At 50.7% G+C, this 22,528-nt stretch overlaps 1 protein-coding gene across 6 annotated transcripts in view; it reads left to right on the top strand.

Moving 5' to 3' along the window:
- SSH1 (slingshot protein phosphatase 1) overlaps positions 1 to 22,528 on the top strand; it is a 102,045-nt gene that overhangs the window by 44,397 nt on the left and 35,120 nt on the right. For all 6 annotated transcript variants that reach the window (XR_009566347.1, XR_009566346.1, XM_030860638.3 and 3 more), the window contains exon 3: positions 22,248 to 22,351. Coding sequence is in view for 4 of the 6 variants with exons in the window: in XM_030860638.3 (XP_030716498.2) it covers positions 22,248 to 22,351 (104 nt within the window). In the remaining 2 variants the exon portion in view is untranslated. The remainder of the gene's footprint in view (positions 1 to 22,247; positions 22,352 to 22,528) is intronic.

Genomic DNA, 22,528 nt, shown 5'->3' with positions numbered 1-22,528 from the left:
CATTGCCCTTGCTGAACTGACAGCATAGTGTTTTGAATTGCTTCCATTAATAAAGAAGTTACAAATAGCAGTGGAAAATGTGTATGTGCTGCTGGCCAGCAAAAGGCCCCTTTCTCTGCACAGCTTGGAGCTGGAGAGGACCGTACAAAGGGAAGTGATGGCAGCTCTCTGCATTGCCAAATTTAACCCTCACAACGACCCCAGGAGGTGGGGTATTCCCCCCAGGTCGCAGGTGAGGAATCCGAGGCCCAAGGTTGCCTTCGAAGCGGGCCCTCCGTTGCCCGCAACACCTGAGTTTGTCATAGGACACCACCTTTCCGGGGACCAGTTTCGTGTGTTGCACGTACAGGCGTGGGAACTTGCTGAGCTCGCCCAGGTGGGTAGAGGCCGCAGCAGGGCGAGAACCCAAGAGCCCTGCTGACTTGTGATGGTGCCTCCTAGGAAGTCAGATCGCCCTGGTGACCACCGTGAGTCCCTCTGTGCTGCTCTCAGTGGGTCCCCAGTGCCATCGTGAGCTCTGGGAGACCTGGGCTGCGGGGGGGAACCTGGTCTCTGAGCCCATCCTCACAGGCTCCCCTTTCCTCCTCTCTTCCTTCACCTTGATGTCCACGCCCCGTTTTAGGCAGTGGACACCATCCTGGTTTCTAACCCTCCGAACCAAACAAGAGCAGTCCTGCTGTCCTGGCGTGAGCTTTGACTGAAACTCATTGGCATCTGCGTGTGGATTTGCATTTTCAGGCCTGTGCTCTCTAAGCTTCTCCTAGAGAAAAAAAAAGTGTGGAATGGTCCCTCATTGGTTGCTCGTCTTGGGGAGGAGAGTTGGGGAGAGGAGATTTCTCTTTGCTTCACATTCATCCTGAAGGTAATCTGGCCTGGTTTGGTTTCTGAAGGGCGCTGGGGAGGGAGAGAAACTGGGGAGGCCGCAGGATATGCCTCTCTCTTTGCCCCTTTGTCTACCCTTAATTGACAGTTTCATCTTTCGGGTCCTCCAAGAAGTGATCTTAGAGCCACGTGTAGCCAGTAAATTGCTGAATCCGTGGGTTGGATCTTCTGTCACCTGCCCTCTTCCTCCCCTGTCCCCCCCTGGTGGCACCATCAGTCAGGTCCTTGTACCTCCCCTGATCCACTGAGGGGCCACCCATCCACCCATCGCTCTGCGTCAGTTTATCGTCCCCACTGTCAGAGGGACGCCAGTCTGGAAGCGCCCGTGCTTCTTCCTCCTGGTCACCACGCTTTTTCCTCCTTCACCCTCGTCACTGGCCTTTCGTCGAATGTGCCATTTTTCAGTCCTGCCCCTGCTCCCTGACCAGGCTGTTTCTCTAAGCCAGTTCCCTTTCCAGTTGGCCACAGTCCTCATGGCCAGCTCAGCATGCTCCCATCCCAAACCTCTGTGGCTTCCCTCTCCTTGGCAGGTGGCTCTTGATTTCTCTCTGTGCTGGGTACCATACCTGCCTTCCCTGGCAGGTACCTGTGTTTTTGTCTCGTCCCTAACTGTTGGTGACATCTTAGTGACAGGGTCTTAGTTCTCTGCCTGCACAAAGCACTTCAGCAGTTTAAACATATTAACTTTGTTTTGATTCTGCAGCGAATTGCATTCATGTGTGAGAACGATGTGTCGAGGAAAGACGTGGGCTTTGGAGTCAGGCAGATCTAGCCTCAGAGCCTGGCTTCTGCACTAGTAGAGGTGCCGGCATGCATCTGGGAGTCACTGTGCCTCTGTGGGTCTCCGTTCTTCCATCTGTAAAATGGATAAAGCTATGACCTTTCAGGGTTGGCGAATACTTTGCGTGGGGCTCCTTGCACAGAGCCAGGTCCACAATGGGCGTGGAGGACTGTGGCTACGTTTGGTCTTCAGAGGATGGTGTTCCTATCAGTGTTAGGTTCACAGCTCAGAAGTAGAGGCTCTGACCCCCAGCAGGTGCCGCGTCCACTGTGTGGGGCTGAGAGGGCCACCCCCGTGGCTGTCCTGTGACTTGGACCAGCCTGCGTCCTTTACCCAGTGACATCCCTATAGGATGTAAACAGGAACACACCTTCTGCAGAATCTCTATTGTCATCTGGATGGTTTCTCCGAAGGCCTTCTGGCGGACATCTCGAGACCTGCTTACCGCCCGTCCAGAGGGAAGCTGAGTGACGCAGAGCCGTAGACCCAGCTCTCGCTCCCTCTGTCCTGTTCTCTGCGTGTGCAGATGGCCGCCGGCCTCCAGCGATCCCCTTTGGGAAGCTGCGCTGTTCAGACTGTGGGAACTGGTGAGCTTATGGCCTGCTGGCAGCAGCTCCTGGCTCCCTCACCATCCTGGGAGTCGCCTCCGTCTGGCATGAGGCGTTAAGTGGTTGTGTGCCAGGCGGGGCCCTGGGGAGGGAATATGGTTGTGTTCTTTCCAGAGTGTGGATCAGGAGTGAGTGTTTTGCTGTTTTTTTTGGTTGTTTTTACGGTACGCGGGCCCCTCACTGTTGTGGCCTCTCCCGTTGCGGAGCACAGGCTCCGGACGCGCAGTCCCAGCGGCCATGGCTCACGGGCCCAGCCGCTCCGCGGCATGTGGGATCTTCCCGGACCGGGGCATGAACCCGTGTCCCCTGCATCGGCAGGCGGACTCTCAACCACTGCGCCACAGGGGAAGCCCTGCGGTTTTGTTTTTTGGGGGGTTTTATCATCCAGTATTTCAAGTCAAGCACGTGAAAATGATCATTAGCGTTCTTTTAATTTCTTTTCTTACTTGCCCAAGCAAACGTTTGGGCCAAAGCAGCAGGACTTTGTCTTCTCTGTTTTATCTGGTTTCAGTGGTAAACTGTGAACTCCCTTACAGCTCTGCCTTTCCCTCTACCCTCTCCTCCTTCCGGTCTTGACCTGGAAATCCCCAGAGGACCCCGCTCTCCATATAAGCTTTTCTCCCACCCCAACTGCATCAGGAAGGGGTGGTGGTTGGTGTGTCCTTGCTCTTCAGATCACACTTCCCAATCTTTATTCACAACCTCTTCTTCGAGGCCTGTCCACCCTTTGAGGTTTCTCTCTGCCTTTCTTGATGGTTTCTTAGCCGTCAAGACTTGACTGTGACTGTTGGGAGTCTGTCCATTTAAGTCCCGGCAAGAGATGTCGAGCGTTTGTGGCATCCAGGCTCTGTGCAGCAGGCCGCTGTGTCAGCTGTCTACTGCTGTGTAACAAGCTACTCCAAACTCAGTGGTCCAGAACGATACACACTTATTTCCTCACAGCTCCTGTGGGCCAGGAACCCGGACGTGGTTGAGCTGTGTCCACGTGGCTGCAGTCAAGGTGTTAGCCAGGGCCGGGATCTCATCTGTGGCTTGGGTCCTCCTCCAGGCTCACACTGGTTCTTGGCAGAATGCGTTCTCTTGCAGCTGTAGATTCCACGGGTGGTGGCTTGCTTCAAGGCCGACAGGAGAATCTGATGCCATCAGGGAACGCCATCAGGAGAGGGACCATCCCATCACCTTTACCATAGGGTATAACCTAATGAAGGGAGCAGCTCTCCCATCCTGTTCCCTGGTCCCAGCACACTCAGCATAGGGGGCTCATCCAGGGTGCCTGCCCCAAGGCCTGGGGTCCTGGGCAACCTCAGAATCTGCCTACCAGTCTCAGTCTGTGGGAGTTCTTGAGATGCCCCAGTCTAATGTAGAGAAAACAAGACATGTAACCGAGTAGGTTTCTGTACAGTGTTACAGATGTGGCAGGGTGTAAAGGCATCACTTATATAAAGGCATCACTGGCTGGTGGGAAGAGGCCAGGAGCCCCAGGGAGCCGGCAGGAGTCGACCACATGCCAGAGACCGTCATTGTCTCCACTCAGCACCCGTACGCGCCTTCACACCTGGAGGCTTGGCATCTCGTGTTTGCCCCATGTTGCATATTGACCTCTGCAATAACACCTCCAGTGACCCTTAGACATTTTTTCCATGAGCTTTGGCCTTGGGGAGGGGCAGGCCTGGGTTTGGCTTCCACCTCTGTCATCTGTCACCTCACCTGGCTGTCATAGGACCTGGGCAGGCCTCATTTTCCAATGGGCAAAATAACCTGTGGCATCATAGACGTTCCGACAAATGCCCGCCTCTGCCTCCTTCAGGTCGCTTCCTCTGGTCGCTTCTGACTCTTCCTTTGTTTCCCCACGGGCGTTTATCTCTCCTTAGTATTTCCTTGAGACTTGGGACTTGCTGTTTAGTATTTACCGAAGTACATAAATGTTCTCTGCTAGGAGGATCGGCTGTATGATTTGTGGAGCCCAGTGCAAAATGAAAATTGTAGACCCACTTTTTAAAAAGTGATGAAGAATTTCAAGGTGGCAACAGCAGAGCACTAACCAAGCTCGGAGCCCTTCTGAGCACGAGGCCTTGAGCCACTGCCCAGGGCGCCTGCCCACTTGACCACGAGCCCACCCTAAGGACAGAGCCTTCCCCGCCTCTCCCGTCACCTCTCCCGGTGCCTGGTGTGCACTGGATGGGCCATCGAGGTCTTGTAAATTGAATTTTCCAAGTTCTATCTCATGGTGAGGAACTCAGAGTGGTCTTGGACAACACACAGGAAGCAAAGGACAAAGAAATTTTTCCTGCGATTTCCCCCTGCAGTTTAGCAATACAGGTGCTGTTAGCGCAGTGTCAGCAACCCTGTCCTAATCTACTTACAAGCCATTCATTCACCAAATCCTTACTGAGCACTTACTGTGTGCCAAGCACTGTCCTAGGAGCTGAGAATATAGCAGTGAACAGAGCACAGAAATCCCTGCCCTTGTGGCTGACATTCTGTTGGGGGAGACAAGACAGTAGGTAAGATGAACAGGTACATTAAGTGTGTTAGCAGGTGCTGAGGAGGAAAAGTCAACCAGGGACGGAGGCTGTGGACGTGAGCCCTTCAGACGTGCTGTGCTCTGTGAGTTGCCTCATGGGCGTTGTTTTATTTAGTCTGTGTAAGGAAAGCACCACTTCTGTTCCCATTCTCTGGATGAGAAGACAAAGCCTCAGGGAGGTAGCTGGCCTAACTTCAGTTAGTAGGAAGTGATGGAGCCAGGGCCCTCATGCTCCGAGTCTCTGACTCCAAAGCCTGTGCTCTGAGCCCCAAAATTCGAGAGCCATCTCCGCAAGCCCGCCTCCCGTGGCTTTGCCCTCCTCCCTTCTGGCCTGAACCCCAGACGCCCCACCGTGAGCCCTGTGCCCTGTCCTGTGAGCTCCCTGACCTTGACCTAGAGTGAGACTTGTAGTCGATGCCCCTTCCCATGCAGTCGCCTGGACGGGTAGCAGGGGAGGGTGAGGGGTGCTCCTCGTGGCTCCCGTTCAGCGGGGGCCTGTAGGTGCAGGCCCTGGGCTGGGAACTGGAGGCAGCTTGTCTCGTTTCTGTCACCCCCACAAGGTGCCTGCCTCATTGTAGGAAACTGCAGTTCCCAGGGACCGGAGCCAGGGTTGAGATGCAGGTCGCTGTGACTCAGAAGCCTGTGTCCCTTCCTTGCTGCTCCTGTCCCCACAGGGCACCTGCAGGTTTGTGTTCAGCTCATCCCTTCCTGTCCCCACCCGCGTGGCGTTAGAGGCAGCTACCTCCCGTCGACTCCCAACCTGAAACACTGGGGTGCACACACGTGGAACGTCCTGGGGCCGTTGTACCATTCTGCCCTTCCTTTCGGTTTAACTCCGGTATTCTTCCGGGCAGTTGGTTGGAACGTTTGATGTTAAAATCAGAATTCGCCTTCAGCATGTGTTAAATAGATTTTGTTGTCGTTAGAAAACTCATCCTGGAATGGGGACACGTGAGAACAGAGGTGAAGAGTTAATTTGATTCTGTTGGAACGTAATTAAAGTTATTAAGGTTAACTTAAAATGGATTTTGCTCAGAGTCTAGTAGGTTTCATTAAACTTTTGAAATACCAGTGCTTAGACTTCAAAAGAAGCCTGGGGGCTTCCCTGGTGACGCAGTGGTTGAGAGTCTGCCGGCCGATGCAGGGGACACGGGTTCGTGCCCCGGTCCGGGAAGATCCCACATGCCGCGGAGCGGCTGGGCCCGTGAGCCATGGCTGCTGAGCCTGCGTGTCCGGAGCCTGTGCTCTGCAATGGGAGAGGCCACGACACTGAGAGACCCGCGTACCGCAAAAATAAAAAAAAAAAAAAGAATGCCTGGAAGCCCTGGTCTCATCCTTCCTGTGCACTTAGCACACCAGGGGAGTGTGTTTGCACACCAGGGGAGTATGTGTACACACCAGGGGAGCCTGTGTACAAACCAGGGGAGCGTGTTTGCACTCCAGGGGTGCCTGTGTGCACACCAAGAATGCTCGTTCATGCGAGCTCTTTCTTCCTGGGTGATCGTGGTACCCGATCACCCTCGTGGTAAATGGAGCAAAGCTGTGAGTGGGAGTCAGAAAACCTAGGTTCTGTCCTACGATGTGTCATCTGCTGTGCAACCTTAGGCCAGTCACTAAAGGTCTCTGGGCCCCCACTGCCTCCTTTGTAAAGTGAAGAGATGAGATTAGATTATGGCTTCCAAATGCAAGAAGGAGAGTGCTCACTCACACCCACCAGTCTAGTTCTGTGTTACCTTGTTAACACTTCTGACCATTCTCGGTAGCTTTCTAACAGGCCGTCCAGAGTTTCTCCTTTCTTCTCAGGCTGAGAGCAAGGTTAGCCCTGTGTGGGGCATCTCGCCAAGTCACGCTGAGATGGAGAGAACTGGTGTGGCTGCTGAGAGGAAGTGGACCCTCTGTTCGGACCCACTTCCCTCTCAGTGAGCGTCAAGCCAGGCGCGCTTCACCCCGGAGCAGGGCCACACGCATGGCGGCGGCCGTCTGAACAGAAGGGACTCCCACCTTTAGAGTTCATCCTTGGCGTATGTCGTGCTGTGGTCAGGTACCCTGGATCTGGGCAGTGTAGTGGGAAATTCCTAAGACAAGGAGGATATCCACGGGAGTCCTTCTGTTTTGAGGAAGGCTGCAGGAAGAAAACAGGATTCATCAGAGAGGATTAATCGAAGTCAGGAGTAGCCACTTGCAGGGCGTGCTGAGTGATGGGGCTGGGGGCTGGGGGCAAGACCACGCGTCTGGCCCACAAGGCTCCCACTCTGGGGTGTGGAAAGCCCTGGCGATGGTCCCCACTCCCGCGGCAGAGGCGATGTGCTGATGAGAGCAGCCCCCGGCCGTCCTGCCCCGCCGTGCGGGGAGAGGATCAGCAATGCCCAGACTGCCGTGTAAATTACGGAATCGTGCCGTTGGCTGTGCCTCGATGGGGTGGGGCTGCTGGGTTGTGTCTGTACCCACCCCCTGACCGCCTGTGTGACTGTGACCTCAGGCCAGCCCCCTGCCCTCCCCGAAACAGGAAGGGTCCTCCTCGGTTCAGGGAACTTGTATGAGGCTGGGAGGGCGTCTTGCACAGTGTGTAGTGTCTGGTCCTTGCCAGCCACAGGGCACCGGTATTTTCATAGATGGTGGGAAGCGAGAGTCCCTTCTGCCGCCTTCCTGACCGTGTTCCCCCCCAGACCAAAGACCAAAAGGTCAACTGAGTGGAACCCAAGGGAAAAAACAGCCAACGCCTGACCTGTTTCCCTCCAAGTTACACTGAGCCTGGTACCAGGCAAAGCATCGTGTCTTGTCTGCCTTTATTTATTTATTTGTACAGGTTAAAAAAAAATTTTTTTTCCCTTGAATGGCTACTTTTGAAGCTATTTTTAAAAAGACTTTGTTTCAAAGAAGGCCTCAGAGGCCCCGCCTTAGGAAACGTCTGGTGCCCTCCCTGCGGGGGGCCTCCCCGCGCTGGCAGAAGTGATTCCCACACGCTTGCCGAGAGTTCTCAAGGCATGAGTCCCCAGATCGGGACCCATAAGGGAGGGGACTGTTGGCGTGCTTCGGAGAGAGCTGGGCCCGCTGCCGCCTCTGGAAATTGCTTGTCCCTTCTGCCCAGATGTCCAAGCCCGCTGTTCCGTGTCTTGTCTGAAGCAGCTGGAAGTTGGGAGGGGCTGTTCGCTTCTGGGGTGGAGGCCGCTGAGCCATACGGCAAGGGGGCTTCCACAGGAGCCCGCTCCCCAAGCCCGGGCGCCCTGTGCAGGCCCCGCCACATGGAGTGGGAGGGAGATGTGACGCTTATGAAGCAACCTTGTAACGGAGGCAGTTTTGTTTTGTTTTGTTTTTTTGCGGTACGCGGGCCTCTCACTGTTGTGGCCTCTCCTGTTGCGGAGCACAGGCTCCAGACGCGCAGGCTCAGCGGCCATGGCTCACGGGCCCAGCTGCTCCGCGGCATGTGGGATCCTCCCAGACCGGGGCACGAACCCGCGTCCCCTGCATCGGCAGGCGGACTCTCAACCACTGCGCCACCAGGGAAGCCCAGCAGTTTTTATTTAGAGTTATATTTGCCTTATCAATCCAGCCAGTGTATTGGGTTGGCCAAAAAGTTCGTTTGGGTTTTCCATAAGCTATTATGGAAAAGCCTGAACGAACTTTTTGGCCAACCCAGCATGTTTGGTGCCTATATGTGTATTGGGTTTTGTGCTGAATGCTGGGGATTCCATGTTAAATAAAAAAAGAGTCCTTACCCTCCAAAGGTAACATGTGTGCTGTGTCTACCATAGCTCTGCCCAAAAGCAATTTGAAACAGCTTATAACATTCAAAGGGAACAGTATGATTTAGAATTGGAAAAGTGGAACATGGTGAACATAGGGGAAAATAAAGCAAAGTGAGGAGAAGGTTTGTATGTGGGATTCAAGGCATAATGTTGGTATAGTTACCGGAGTTTGGCTATACATCTGACTTTGAGCTTCCTGGGAGTCAAAGCAAAGAGAGAAACAAGATCGGTTGCTTGACTCATGGTGTCCTTAAAATACCGCCAGGTCAGTTTCTCTGAAGAACTGTTCCTGGTAGATACCTGCGGATGGGTATTCGTGAGGAGACCCAGTGAGATGGGCAGGGAGGCAGGTTGTCTTAGGTTTGGCCCTGAGGCCCACAGGGAGAGCTGATGCCACGGGCCCATCCCACCCATTAACCTGGGTATTTGTTGTCTTGAGAGGTGAGGTCAGCTGCAGCGCTTGGTGCCAAATCTGCTGGCCACCCCAACCGTTGAAAACAGGATGCTGAGTCACATCCTGCAGGTCTGCAGCGTCCTGACTTCGCGTGCCTGTCACAATGGGAGGCTCGCCCGGGCAGGTTGGCCCCCCACTTTTCCGAAAGTGTGGTCTCAGAGCAGGAAAACGCTAAAATTAGGTCTTACGTGGGCCAGGGCCATGTGTGTGCGAGGCTCTTGAAATCTGGACAGCCATAGACCAAGAGGAGCCCAGAGAGGGGAGCTTCCCATCATCCTCCACTGCCTTAGGCATGAAGCGAGGCTGCTGCTGTTATGGAAACACAGAGGGGAAATGGTCCTGAGGCAGGGAGAGATCTCAGGTGCTGCGGGTCAGAGCATCCAAGAGGGAAGCAGGAAGTCAGGACGTCTGCCAGTGATGATGACCAGTGAGAGGGTCTTAAGTTTTTAATCACTGGCCAATAGAGAAGAATTAAAAGGAGTGTTTTTGCCAAAATCCAGTTAAGTGGAATTTAAAAAAAATTTTTTAAGTAATTTTAAAAATTCAGAAACAAAACGTACATAAAAGTTGCAAATATAGTACAAATAACATTTTTCTAATCCTCAGACCCCATTCAGGGTCCACCGTTTGTCCCAGCGGTGTCCTCTGTTGTCAAGGATCCAGGTCGGGATCGCCTGCTGCATGTAGTGGTCCTGTCTCCTGACTCTCCTTCAGTCTGGGGCATTCCTTAGTCTTCCTTTGACTCTCGTGACCTGGACACTTTGAAGGGAGAGGCCCGGCAGTTTGTAGAATGTCTCTCAGTTTGGGTTTGACTGATGTTCCCTCAAAATTAGATTCGGGTCGAGCAACACCATGTGTCTCATCACCGGTGATGTTCGCCGTGGTCCTCAAGTGGCTTTGCCCGGCTTCTTTACTGCACAGGTATTCTTTTCCCCCTTTATCAAGAAGTGTTTCTTGCGGGGGGAATACTTTGAAATTAGGTCAGTACCCGATGCCCCCTCAACTTTTCCGTTTATTTATATCTGTGTGGACTCCTGTTTGTCTGTTTCATGCATCGGTTCATAGTCTGTTAATTGTGTTCTTGACTTCAAGGTTCAAATTGTCCCCGATTTAGCCTGTGGGGTCTCCTTCAAGGTGGCTTCCCTGTCCCTTGACGTATCCACATCTTCCTTTAAGCACTGCCTTATTTTCTGACACCAGATGGCAGACCTCATCTTGTACTTTCCATCCCCCATCTCTGGAATCCCTGATTTCTCCAAGGAGCCCTACCTAGTTCCTTTTAGTAGAGAATGGAATTTCAAAACCGAGGCAGGTGGTGATTATTTTGTGAATCACTATCTTGTGCACCTGGAACTAACAGTGGTGTTAGGTCAATTATACTTCAACAAAAAAATTTTTTAATAAAGAATTTATGAAGCATTTTAACCCCTGTGAATAATAATTGGAAGGGATAATTGATGGATGAGATTAGGAGCTGGGGCTGGACCTAGAAATCTGACAGTGGAATGCAGAACATGGAAAGTGGTAGATACAGGTTGTCACGTTCCATTTATTTGGGTTTTAGTTGATCCATGGGCATATCTGAGAACTAAATGTCCACTAAGTTAAAAAAGCAGAAAATATTACATTTTTTTTCATGTACTCTATATAAAGATTCCTTGAAGCTCTTTCTACTCTCTAAAAACAAACAATATTAATTAGGGACTTTTGTTTTGAAGAAATAAAATTATACCAAATTAATCTGGAAAACAAAGAAGCTGAGGTAAGTGTACTTATTATTACTGTTGGGGGCATTGCTCTCCACAGACCCCTTCAGTGGGCAGAATTAGGGGATATGTGGAGGTACGTGCACACACAAGCACACACGTGCACACACACGTTTGCATCTGTATTTTTTTCTCTATTTAAATATATTGAAAACCATGAATTCAAGCTAATACCTTCAATTCTGATCCAACATCTCTGGGTTCATTCTAGTTTTTTCTCTCTCCATATTTGTAATCCCTTTTCTTTCTTTTTTTTTTAAAATAAATTTATTTGTTTTATTTATTTTTATTTTTGGCTGCATTGGGTCTTTGTTGCTGCACATGGGCTTTCTCTAGTCGCGGCGAGCAGGGGCTACTCTTTGTTGTGGTGCATGGGCTTCTCATTGCGGTGGCTTCTCTTGTTGTGGAGCACGGGCTCTAGGCGCGCGGGCTTCAGTAGTTGTGGCTTGCGGGCTCTAGAGTGCAGGCTCAGTAGTTGTGGCGCACGGGCGTTGTTGCTCTGCTGCATGTGGGATCTTCCCAGACCAGGGCTCGAACCCGTGTCCCTTGCATTGGCAGGCGGATTCTTAACCACTGCGCCACCAGGGAAGCCCCTGTAATCCCTTTTCTGATAGGAACCTGGCTCCCATTGTCCCTAAAGTGTTTACTTGTCTGATCAACCCCCCTGTCTGCAGCCACCTCTCCGCTGCTCAGCACACCCTCTCCCTAACCCAGAGGCCTGCCTTGCTCTGCCCACCAGATGGTTTTCGGTCTGAATTGTTGGGGAAGAGAAGCAGACTTACTTTCTTCACTCTGTGTTTCCCCATGGGTGTCAATTTGGCAGAGGTTTGAAATGCTTACAGGTGAGACTCCTGGTGTCTTCTCCTGCCTTTTCCGCTTTTCGGCCACATGAATTTGGACAAGCGACTTGATGTCTCTGAGCTGCAGTTTCCCCGTAGGTGGATGCTGAGGATTAGGTTAATATTAGGTTAATATGTATGACACGCCCAGCATGACACACGGCAAAGATGTTTCTTATCGGTTTTATATTTACTGAGTGCACATCTGAGGGGCGTCCAGAGACGGAGAAGTCGTAGCCTTGGCTCTCAGGACTCCAGTGATGAGGAGAACTTAGTTGTGTTGTTTGAAACACTTCGTTGCCAAGAGGACATGACTGTAACTGCATTTATGCAGTGAGTCTTTTGTTTTTTCCAGAGGTTGTAATGCTTAGTTAGAGGTGTCTGATAATTGATTGAAGCTTGAGAACTATTTTCCCAGGTTACATGTTTTAGTTGAGTAATAGGGCATCTTTTTAATTTATTTTTTTATTTTTTATTTTTTCTGGTACGCGGGCCTCTCACTGTTGTGGCCTCTCCCGTTGCGGAGCACAGGCTCCGGACGCGCAGGCTCAGCGCCCATGGCTCACGGGCCCAGCCGCTCCGTGGCATGTGGGAGCTTCCTGGACCGGGACACGAACCTGTGTCCCCTGCATCGGCAGGCGGACTGTCAACCACTGCACCACCAGGGAAGCCCTTTATTTTTTTATTGAAGTATAGTCGATGTATAATATAAGTTACAGGTTACAATATAGTGATTCACAATTTTTAAAGGTTGTACTCCATTTATAGTTTTAAAAGCTATTGGCTATATTCCCTGTGTCGTACTGTATATCTTTGTAGCTTATTGCATAACGTAGTAGTTTGTACCTCTTGATCCCCTGCCCTTATATTGCCCCTCCCTCTGCCCGTCTCCCCGCTGGTAACCACTGGTTTGTTCTCTGTTATCTGTGAGTCTTATCTGTCCTGTTCATCCTGTGTGTGCTGAGCGTCCACTGTTGCAGCTGCTCAGAGGTGACCAAGGTGAGTTAGTCACAAAATGCTTTGAGGCTGGAGAAGGGTACAGCTCGGCCAGTTTATGAGCATTTACTTCTGAGTATCGACTCTATTATCTGTCAGGCAGGGAGAGAGACTTAAAAAATTACGTGTGTCCTGGCCCTGGAGTCCCATTGTGAAGTTAAAATATACTGGTGTGAAGATAACATCGCCACCAGTTAGTAGGTAAATAGGTCCAGGAACGTAGTTTGGGGCCTTGGGTTCCTATCCCTTTCTAAATATATGACCTTGGATGAGTGACTTACCCTCTGAGCCTCAGGTTCTTCACCAGCACGGTGAGAGAAGGTGCTGTAACATGTCGAAAGGGAAGAGCATGGCTTGCAGCTAGGGTGGTGAGGGAGGACTTCCTGGAGAAGGCGTGAACGTTGGAAGGTGGACAGGACGTGGGGAGGCAATCAGGAGAGAGGAGACTGTGCTAGAGACCCAGAGTAGAAGAGTTGATGATGACAATGACATAGACGGGGATGGAGCAGAGATCGCATGGAGTGTGGGAGGACTCGTGTAAGAGCTGATACAAGGAAGCTCTTTATTATAAATCACTTTCACTGATTGCATTATAAGCTCCCTGAGGTCCGAGAGTGCTGGATGACTGAAATTTAGTTAGCGACATGGCATGGCTAACTGGCTGCTGTACAAAGCAAGCACAAGGACTCTGGGTTCTATAGATAATGCTGCATCATTGGACGTTCTGGAGCTGGGACATAATGTAACAAGAGCAGTGGCTGGGAACTAAGGCACGGGGTCCTCTGTTCTCTGCCCTGACTCTCGTTAGGCTGCAAGCTCCCGGTACAGCTGTGCTGTCCCATATCATAGCTGGTAGCTGCACGTGGCTAATTCAGATTTAATTAAAATCAAATAAAATGACAAATTCAGCTCATCAGTCACACTCATCGCATTTCGAGTGTTCAGAACATAGGCCTCTATGGCTGGTGGCTGCCGTATTGGACGGCACAGGTGGAGAAGATGTCTTTTCTCTGGGAAAGCACTGCCCTGCAGGGACCCTGAGGACCAAGCACAGAGCCGGGCACACAGTGAGTGGACGTCGCATGGCTTACGGGGCTGGGGGACTGGGAAGGAAAGGGCGCCCTGGAAAGGTTAGGGCTTGGCGACCCATGAATATGGGATGGGCTGCATCCCAAAGAAAGGGCCGAGAACCGGGGACAGTTGACACAATTCGTTCTTGGAATTTTTGAGTTATTTCAAAAACATTTCCTTCGTGTGCCTGTTGTTTCTGGCTGGCTAGGTTGCCTCTGCTGCCATTGCGTTTCCTGCACAGTGTGGCCTTTCTCCCTCTGCGCTCACGAAGGGGGCTTAGATGCCGGTGTACCAGACGTTCACGGGAAGATACACTGGCTCCGGCTTCCACACACGGGGCCTGAGGGCTCTTGGGGGCCATCGAGGAGCTATCCCACGGTTTGTGAAGCCAATCCAAGGTGTGTTATTTGCTGTCTCGCTTTTCCGGGGGGTTGGGGGGGGCAAGTCCCGATTCTGCGAGCTTGTTGGTATATTCGGCTGCTTGCTCCTACCCATGGTAGGAAGGAGTGCTGTGTAGCTGGCTGCAGAGAATGTCTCTTACTGTCCAAAATACTTCTGGACATTCCTTCTCTCTGAGAGAAGCCTACGCCTTCTAGCCAAACAATACATGGCCCAGCAGCAAAGACATTTGTAACAAGCCCTGCCAGCATTTCTTGCCAGTGACCCCATTCCCTGAGTAGAAGGCCCTGCAGAGCTGGAGTTTCCCTGCTCTCAGCATCCTGTGTGGAGGGGAGCTTTTGGGGGGCTCTAGCTGATCAGTGTGTCAGGTGAGTTGTTTGCTTAGGCCCCCAAGAATGGCACATGGGACAAGGCCTTGCTGAATGCCCCGTAAAGGACAAAATAAAAATAAGGCCTCGGCACAGCCCGGGGTCTTTGTGACTTTTGAACTTGAGTTGAAAATGAGGGAGGCACCCATGGGAGAGCAGTGAAGAGAGTTTTCCATTTCCACCTGCAGGCCGCTTACCTTACTCCACGTACAGGTCTTCCGTCTCCTTTGCATCTTTACAAACTTCATTTTGGTAGGAAGGGGGCTCTGGATCCATCTAAACCATCGCCAGGAGTGGTTTTAAGGTAGACTTGCATCCATCCAGCTCTCCCTGCTGCTCCTGTGGCTGCAGGTCACACCGTCCTGCCGTCTGACCTCGGGATTCTACAGGAAGAGCCCTGAACTTGAAGCCTGTCAATCTCGTCCGGCCCCTTATGGGCCGTACGACGGCAGACACGTCGTCTATCTTCTCTGTTTTGGTTCTTTCATCAGAAAAGTGGCATTGTAAGAATTAAGTGAAGAAATGTAGGGGCAAGCTCTCTGTAAATTATGAAGCCCCATTCGGATTGGAGGTATCGTTGACTTACTTAAAATAACCCTCGATGAGTGGCTACTAGGCCTTCGGGTGCTGAGAACTTCTGGCTCAATAACTCGCCCAGGGTTTGATTCTTAGCTTTGCACGTTCTGAAACTGGAATATTAGTTCACCCAGGGGTGATCAAGTTCTGAGAAAGCAACTCATGCTAACCAGACTTATAAGGAACTGACTTATAAACCTGAATAGACATTTATGAATTCTCAGTGGAACCTCTTACCACAGAGACCAGATCCTCCTCCCCTGTTCCCTGGAGGGCACGTGTAGCAGAATCTTCCTACTCTCCTGCTCCTTGCTCTCTTTGTCCCTGTTTACAGGTCCTTTGAGGCCCAGCTTGGTGGTGTTTCAGGGAGATCTCCCTGGACCCCCCGGCTGGGCTGGGCATCCCTCCCTCCTGAGTGTGTGTGTGTATGTGTGTGTGCACGCGTGCGTGTGCATATATGGCACCTTATACATCCCTGCGTCGTGGGACCTGCTGCGCTACATTGCAGGTACTGTCCTGCGTCTGTCTGACCCACTAGACTGTGCTGTTGCTCCGGGGCAGAAACCGTTTCTGTTTCACTTTGAATTCCCAGGGTTTAGCACTGACCAGGCACGGTAGGGGCACAGTCAGTATTTAACCTAGATGGAATTAATGGAAGCTCCTCTTGGGAGTGTTCACGGGCACCACCTTTTCTGTAGTGACAACTTTATATGCATTCCATTTTTTTCTTGAATTATCGTCAAGTCCACTGGACAAACCAGTCTACTCAGTAATCACTGGGCAGAGCTGAGTGCGATCGAGAGTTAATTCTATCCACGCAAAAGTATCAATAGTTCAGTTCGTTTCAACCAGGCCAGTCAATTTGAATCTTTTTTTTTGAAGTATAGTTGATTTACAATGTTGTCTTAATTTCTATCCTTTTTTGAGCCTATACTTTCTTTTTTTTTTTGCGGTACGCGGGCCTCTCACTCTTGTGGCCTCTCCCGTTGCGGAGCACAGGCTCCGGACGCGCAGGCTCAGCGGCCATGGCTTACGGGCCCAGCCGCTCCGCGGCATGTGGGATCTTCCCGGACCGGGGCACGAACTCTCAACCGGACTCTCAACCACTGCACCACCAGGGAAGCCCGAGCCTATACTTTTATGCTCATTTTCTCTGGGGTTTTTTTTTTTTTTTGCAAGAGGTAGCATCAGAAATCCTAAAATCATAACCGGTTAATAACTTCCTGTTTCGTCATCTATAAAATGAGTATAACAATGCCCGCTCAGCCTGCATGGGAGAGCTTCATGAAGATCAAATAGGCTGACGTTAGCCAGAGTGCTTTGTCAACAGCAGAGCTTATCAGAGGTCTGATCCCTCGTTATGATTGTCACCTCAGATGACTGTAATGCCGGGCTGCCTTTCAAGGGCAGGAACACCTGTGAGTCTGACAGTATTGGTAGAAGAAGGGCACGTGCAATTATCTGCTAACCTGTTTTGCTGCTTCCAAGGAGGGTATTATTTTGTTTTTTTGACCTAGTGTGACCTCCCTACATTGCACCTGATTGTGTTAATCTCCTTCCGAGAGGACCACACGTTTTTATTGGTGTTATCTTCCACCAGCAGAAACATTTATCATGTACCTACCGTGTGTAAGGTACTCTTATGAAGGCCACAAGGGGAGCCAGTTTCCTCTGTGTCTTCTGTTACTGTTAAGTTCAGGGGTTCTTAGCCCTGGATGTGCGTTGGGACAATTTCTGGGACTTTTAAAAAAGCAGATGCTGAGGACTCGTCACAGACCTTCTGAACTAGAATTGTCTGACGTTAGACCTGGACGTGAATATGTTTTAAAAGTTTCGGGCTTCCCTGGTGGCGCAGTGGTTGGGAGTCCGCCTGCCGATGCGGGCGACACGGGTTCGTGCCCCGGTCCGGGAAGATCCCACATGCCGCGGAGCGGCTGGGCCCGTGAGCCATGGCCGCTGAGCCTGCGCGTCCGGAGCCTGTGCTCCGCAACAGGAGAGGCCACAACAGTGAGAGGCCCGCGTACCGCAAAGAAAAAAAAACAGAAGGAAAAGTTTCCTAGGTTCTTCCGATGTATGGCCAGAGTTGGAAATGAGGAGCGTTAGTGTCCTGTTCTGTAGTGTGATGTTTCTGCACCTGATGTTTCCCTTCTTCAGGAATTATGTTTCTAAGTGGCCTGGCACGCATCCACACTGCCCACACACAGCCCCATCCCTTAAGGCCTGGCTTAGCGTGGTTCTCCTTAGTCTGCAAATGCTCGGCTATTCGAATGAATGAACAGAGAGCCCTGTAAGTGAATATCAGAACGTACCCAGAATAGACCAAGCATTAGAACCCGGAAATATGGATTCCCAGACCAGTGCCTTGTATTTTCTTAGAACTTCCATGTGTACCAGAGTCCCCAGGGGCCTTGGTTGAAGATGAGGTTGCCCAGGCTCTCCCCGGGATGCTTTCAGGAGCTGGGCTGGCTTCCTTCATTTGTCAGAGAGGAAAGAAGGCCTTCCCCGCAGAGCTTGGGAATTAGACAGGGTGGCACAGCTGAGAGCCTCGTGTGGCCTCTACCACGTGGTGGGCGCTCGGGCAGTGGCGGTGCTCTTGCTGAGAAGCAGCTTCTTGACCAGCATGGCTGTGCTGCTCCCCCCCCCTCCAGCCCCCCAGGATCCCCATTCAGTCCAGAAGGACCGATTGATGTGTCCTGGCCCATTACTGTGATGGTGGCAGCCCTGCTGCTTGCCCCCCGGGGGCTGATGCCCAGTCTTCTCTCTCTGAGGATGTTTCCCTGCATCTTTCCCGCGCCTCTGATGCAGTCACGTGCTGGGAAGGAGGACTGGGGATGGGTCCTGTCCTTACTCCTTGGTGATGCTGAGCTTGGCCGTCAGGGCAGGCAGGGCAGAGGTGGCTGCAGGGTCTCCGCTCTGATTCTCACTCTGGACGGGCAGAGGCGAGGGCGTTCCAGGGGTTAAGAAGGTGGGCGTGGGCCTGAGAGAAGTGGGTCTCATCCCATCTTGTAAAGATTACGCTCCTGCAGCTGAAGTTTCCTCAACTGCAAAATAAGCATAATCGTAGTGTATGTTTCACTTAATCCTCTTGTGTGAGGATTAATCGATCATCTGGGAGCTGGGAGAACCTTCCAGACGAGGCCCTCCCAGAAGTCTACTCAGTGCCCTTCCTTCACAGAATGTTCCAGAACCCATCACTTAGACATTTCCTTTTCCCAGCCCTACAGGGTTCCTCTGGCAGGGGACTCATCTCATCCTGCCCTGCACTGTGGTTGGTTGCACGCTGACTTTATTTCCAGCTGCTCCCGCTGGGTGGGTTTCGGAGTCCCGGCCCGCACCCTCCGGGGCCGGCACCTGCTTTCCCGCTGCAGCCTGCCCTGCGCCCCTTGTTTGAGGTTCTCAGAGCACCTGCTGACCTCTACCTGGAATGCCGTCCCCCACACCCCAGATTTGCCTCCTCCAGGAGTGATTAGCACGACCGAAGGATTTCCAGAATGAAACGGTGCTTGTGAAAACACCCAATAACTAACGGTGGCCGCTGCCCACGGTCACTGTTGGGTGAATGGTTGGTGATATGTGACGGTTTGAACAAGGATGGGGTCCTCATGGCTCGGGGCGGGTTACTGGGCCACAAGCTGTTTTTCCTCGCGGTTTCTAATACACACCCTGCTGCTCATTCCCAAGGCCCACTGCAAAGCCGTAGGAGTAAAGTGATTAGAGGAACTTCAGCTGTTTTGCTCCCTGTGAATGGCCCTCTTTCATCAGGATGTGCAGGGACAAGGGCCTTTTTAAACCCAAATATCAGGGAAGGACGAGAGTTCCACCAGAGCCATTTGCCGTCTGGGTGGGAACGCCATCGGGACCGGGACTCTGCTTTCCTGGACGGCTCCGTCCAGCCTCTTCTTCAGACGTTTATCCTTCTCTGGAGGGCGGGAAAGGCAGGGGCTGGGGGCAGTTCAATTCATGATGTGACCACGGCAGTCCCGGACCTTTTCTGTTGTACTGACGTCTGCACCTCCAGCCAGCCAGCTCCCTACTTCTGCTCTTCAGAGGTTTCCAGCCCAAGTTAGTAAGTATCGCCACCGCTGATTTCTGGCCCCCCCCCCACCCGCCCCTGCCGTGTCTTGGTTTCTGGATGACACTGACTGTTGCTGCTCTGAGGGCTGGGGTTTTCTGGAGGATCCTGTCTGTCTGCAGTGCCCTGCAGAAATTATGAGCCCGTGTCATCTCCTAAAACCGGGGTCTGAGACATATCTGTATTGTGGAGATAAAAGCGGTGAGGATGGAGGAGGGAGGCCAGGGGCTGAACTTGTTCTTAATCCGCCGTCAGGACTTTTCCATTTTGTTTGCCTGGGTCTGACCTCCTGGAGCTTTAGTCGCTCTCTTCAGGGCACCAGCATCTTTGGGCAGAAGGCTGATTTCTCCATAGTTGGGATGGGTGGTTTGTGAGTTGGTTTCCTTGTCCCCAGAACCTAGTAAAGTACGAGTGCCCCCCACCCCCAACCCCGAAATGGATTTCGTAAGGGACTGCCTTCCCCGGCGGGGTGTCTTGAGACTGATGGATTGAATCGGGTTCTGCGCCTCTCCTATCAGAGCCCTGGCCCCTGGCTGGGAGAGAGTGTTCACGTCAGCCGCCCACAGGGCGCAGGAGGCTCTGGGCCCAGAGTGAGCTCAGAGCAGAAGACGGGAAACAGGGTCATAAAGAATATCTGTGTCTCGTTTTCCTAAGTCCCATGACTGCCGTGCTCTGTGGCCTCTCGCCTCCGAGAGTCATCCAGTGAGGTTTTCCTCGTGCTGTATCTGCTTACTGTCTCTGCAGATGCAGGACCATCTCGCGGGCTTGGGATGATGTGTTGTTCTCTGAGCTTCCCTGCAGCTTCAAATCTCCTCTTTACAGTAAACGCCTGTGACTAATTTCGGGAGGAGGACAGAGGCACAGTGTTCAGGGCCCCCGTCCACACAGCCCCCTGACTTCACGTGTAGCTGGGAGGCTGTGATTCCGTATTGGCCTCAGGAACACTGAGGAACAACTGGCCTTGTAAGTGATCATGGGATAAAACCAGCCTATGCTTTTGCATTGTTCCTTTTTTTTTTTTTTTCCCCCAAGGAAATGTAAGGGAAACCAAGGGGAATTTTTGCCCATGATTTCCAAGGCAAAGGTCACGGTCAATGGCTGGCTGTTTCCAGAGGGCTCAGGTTTCTGGTCAGTATGGATTTTTTTTTTTTCCTTTTTTTTTTTTTTAAACTCATGAACAAAAACAGGTTGATGATGCCTTGCAAAGATTTTTTTCCCCCAGCTGCTTCGATGAACTGATTGTTGTTTGAAGTTTCATGTGTTTTGGAGTCTTTCAGACAGTGATGAGAATAGGTAGTAAGTGATCCGTGTCTATCTAAAACAGCATAGTTCTGAAAGCAAACTCAGTTGTAGGGTTTTAAGGAAGGAGTGGGTGATACGTTTCGGGGGTGGAAAAGTGTTGGGTAAGTCTGCAATTTGCTAAAACTAGACAACCTGGATTTTCTGTTGGCCAATGGATGCTGAAGAGCTTTTTGTCTCCCGTGGGTAAGTGAGCCTCACAGAAAGGGTGCTTCTCGTTTCTTCCATTATTTATAGTCCTGGGCTCCTCAACACTTGAAACTTGCAGCACAGATACGGGACTCACAGAGTGGAAAGGATGACTTGGCAGTACATGCATGATGGTAGATGCAGAAGTGCTGTCCATATGTAAAGCGTTGCCTTTAGGAAGGAGAGAAAGCCAAGTTGTCCGTAACTCAAAGGCCTGGATGAGAGGGGCAGAACTGAAACCTTCATATTTGGTATTTGAGCCGTCATGATTTTTAGCGTGAGAATTTAACCAGAAAAATGAACAGATTTTATTATGGACTTCATAGTATGGAAGATAACCATTTTTCAGTTCCAGGAGCTGCTGACTTAAATGCTAGTCCATGTGGTGAGTTTTCTTAGCTCCTAGGGTTGTATTTTAGACTTAGCTGAGTTTTTCAGTCCAGGATGAGAGTGTTTAACTACTTACATTAGCTGTCTGGGGCAGTGGTGATTTTGCTGTTTTATATTACAGAAAATGTCCTTGTGTTTCTGTCAGGAATTGCTTTGCTTTCTATTAAAAAAAAAATAGCACTTCTGTTACTTAGAGATTTTTTTTTCAAATCAAATTGTTTATTGGTTGCTGAAGAGAGAATGAATGATTTGTATAGTTCCCTATAATTTGTGATCTTCTTTTACAAAATTAATAAACATGAAATGTTTTTGCATTGTAAAGTATAGTACATGTTTATATTACTTTGAAAATTAAAAAATCATTTATAAAAGTTAATATTTGCTCAATATAGTAAGTTTGGAAGATGCTAAGAAATAGAAGATAATTATAGGTGGTACAACCCTCCCCCCACAGAAAAAAAACACTTAATTTTGGTGTGTCTTATGTGTAGTTTTCAGAGATGATGTTATTTTTAAATAATTGGTGGTAATTAATAGCTAATACAGTCCATTGGTTTACACAGTCTTAATTTCTGCATAAGATAAAGATTTTGTTTTGGTACCCAAATCGTGAAAGTGAAATTTTTTATTGTAATTTTTAAAATTATATGTTGAATATAAATGTGATTGCTTTTATTAAAATAACAAAGACCAAAGATTCATTCTGCTGAGAAATTCATTGGGTCAACTTGAGATTTTCTACAGGTTTTCCACACAGCAAGCTTGACTAAGTTAAACTGGTCAATAGCCACCCACTTTTCTTAAGATGCAAACAGATAGTGAAAGTTGATTTCATCTTCCTTGTATTCTGTAAAGGGAAGACACCAAGAAGCAGTGAGGTTGTTAAAAGTTCAGAGAGTTAGAAGCAAAGATCAACAGCAAGAGTACGAAAAATTCAAGAAGGGAGCCACCCTCTGCTCATCAGAGAGCTGGTCTCTATTTTTAGAAGATGTTGTATTACAGAGTGGTCCCTTTACAGCATCCTGCAGGATGGGGCTCCTAGCTCTGGAGGAGCCCACGGAGAACCTTGGGTGTTTTAGCCGAAGCATTATTTTATCACGTAAACTCTCCAGCAGCAGGCTTGTAGCAAAGGTTTGGGGGGAGTATGGTGTGAAATTACTATAGAAGCTATTTTATCCCATTTGCACTTTACGTGCCACTCTCCAGCCTTTCCTCTGCAGCGTGTCTCTGCCCATTCTCCTCTGTGAATTCCAGCCTAACTGCGCTCTGGTTTTTTCCCCCCCGCAGCTTAAGTGAGAGTTTTTTCATGGTGAAAGGAGCAGCCCTCTTCTTACAACAGGGAAGCAGCCCTCAAGGCCAGCGGAGTCTTCAGCATCCCCACAAGCATGCAGGTGATGGCTCTAAATTGACGCTCTTACCCTGGGACTTATTTTCTGGGCCACAGAGGAACCCTCCATTACTGGTGGTGAGCACTTTGCTGGTTTTCAAGGCCAGGGAAATAGTGGAGCACAGGCTTGTAATGACAGCTGCAGGGAGAGGCTCTCGAGCAGGGACGCACGTTTTCCAGA

Source organism: Globicephala melas, chromosome 13, assembly GCF_963455315.2.
Source record: "Globicephala melas chromosome 13, mGloMel1.2, whole genome shotgun sequence".
In the NCBI taxonomy this organism is placed as follows: Eukaryota; Metazoa; Chordata; class Mammalia; order Artiodactyla; family Delphinidae; genus Globicephala; species Globicephala melas.
The sequence above is the reverse complement of the archived record's forward strand: the minus strand, read 5'-3'. Positions and strand labels throughout refer to the sequence as shown.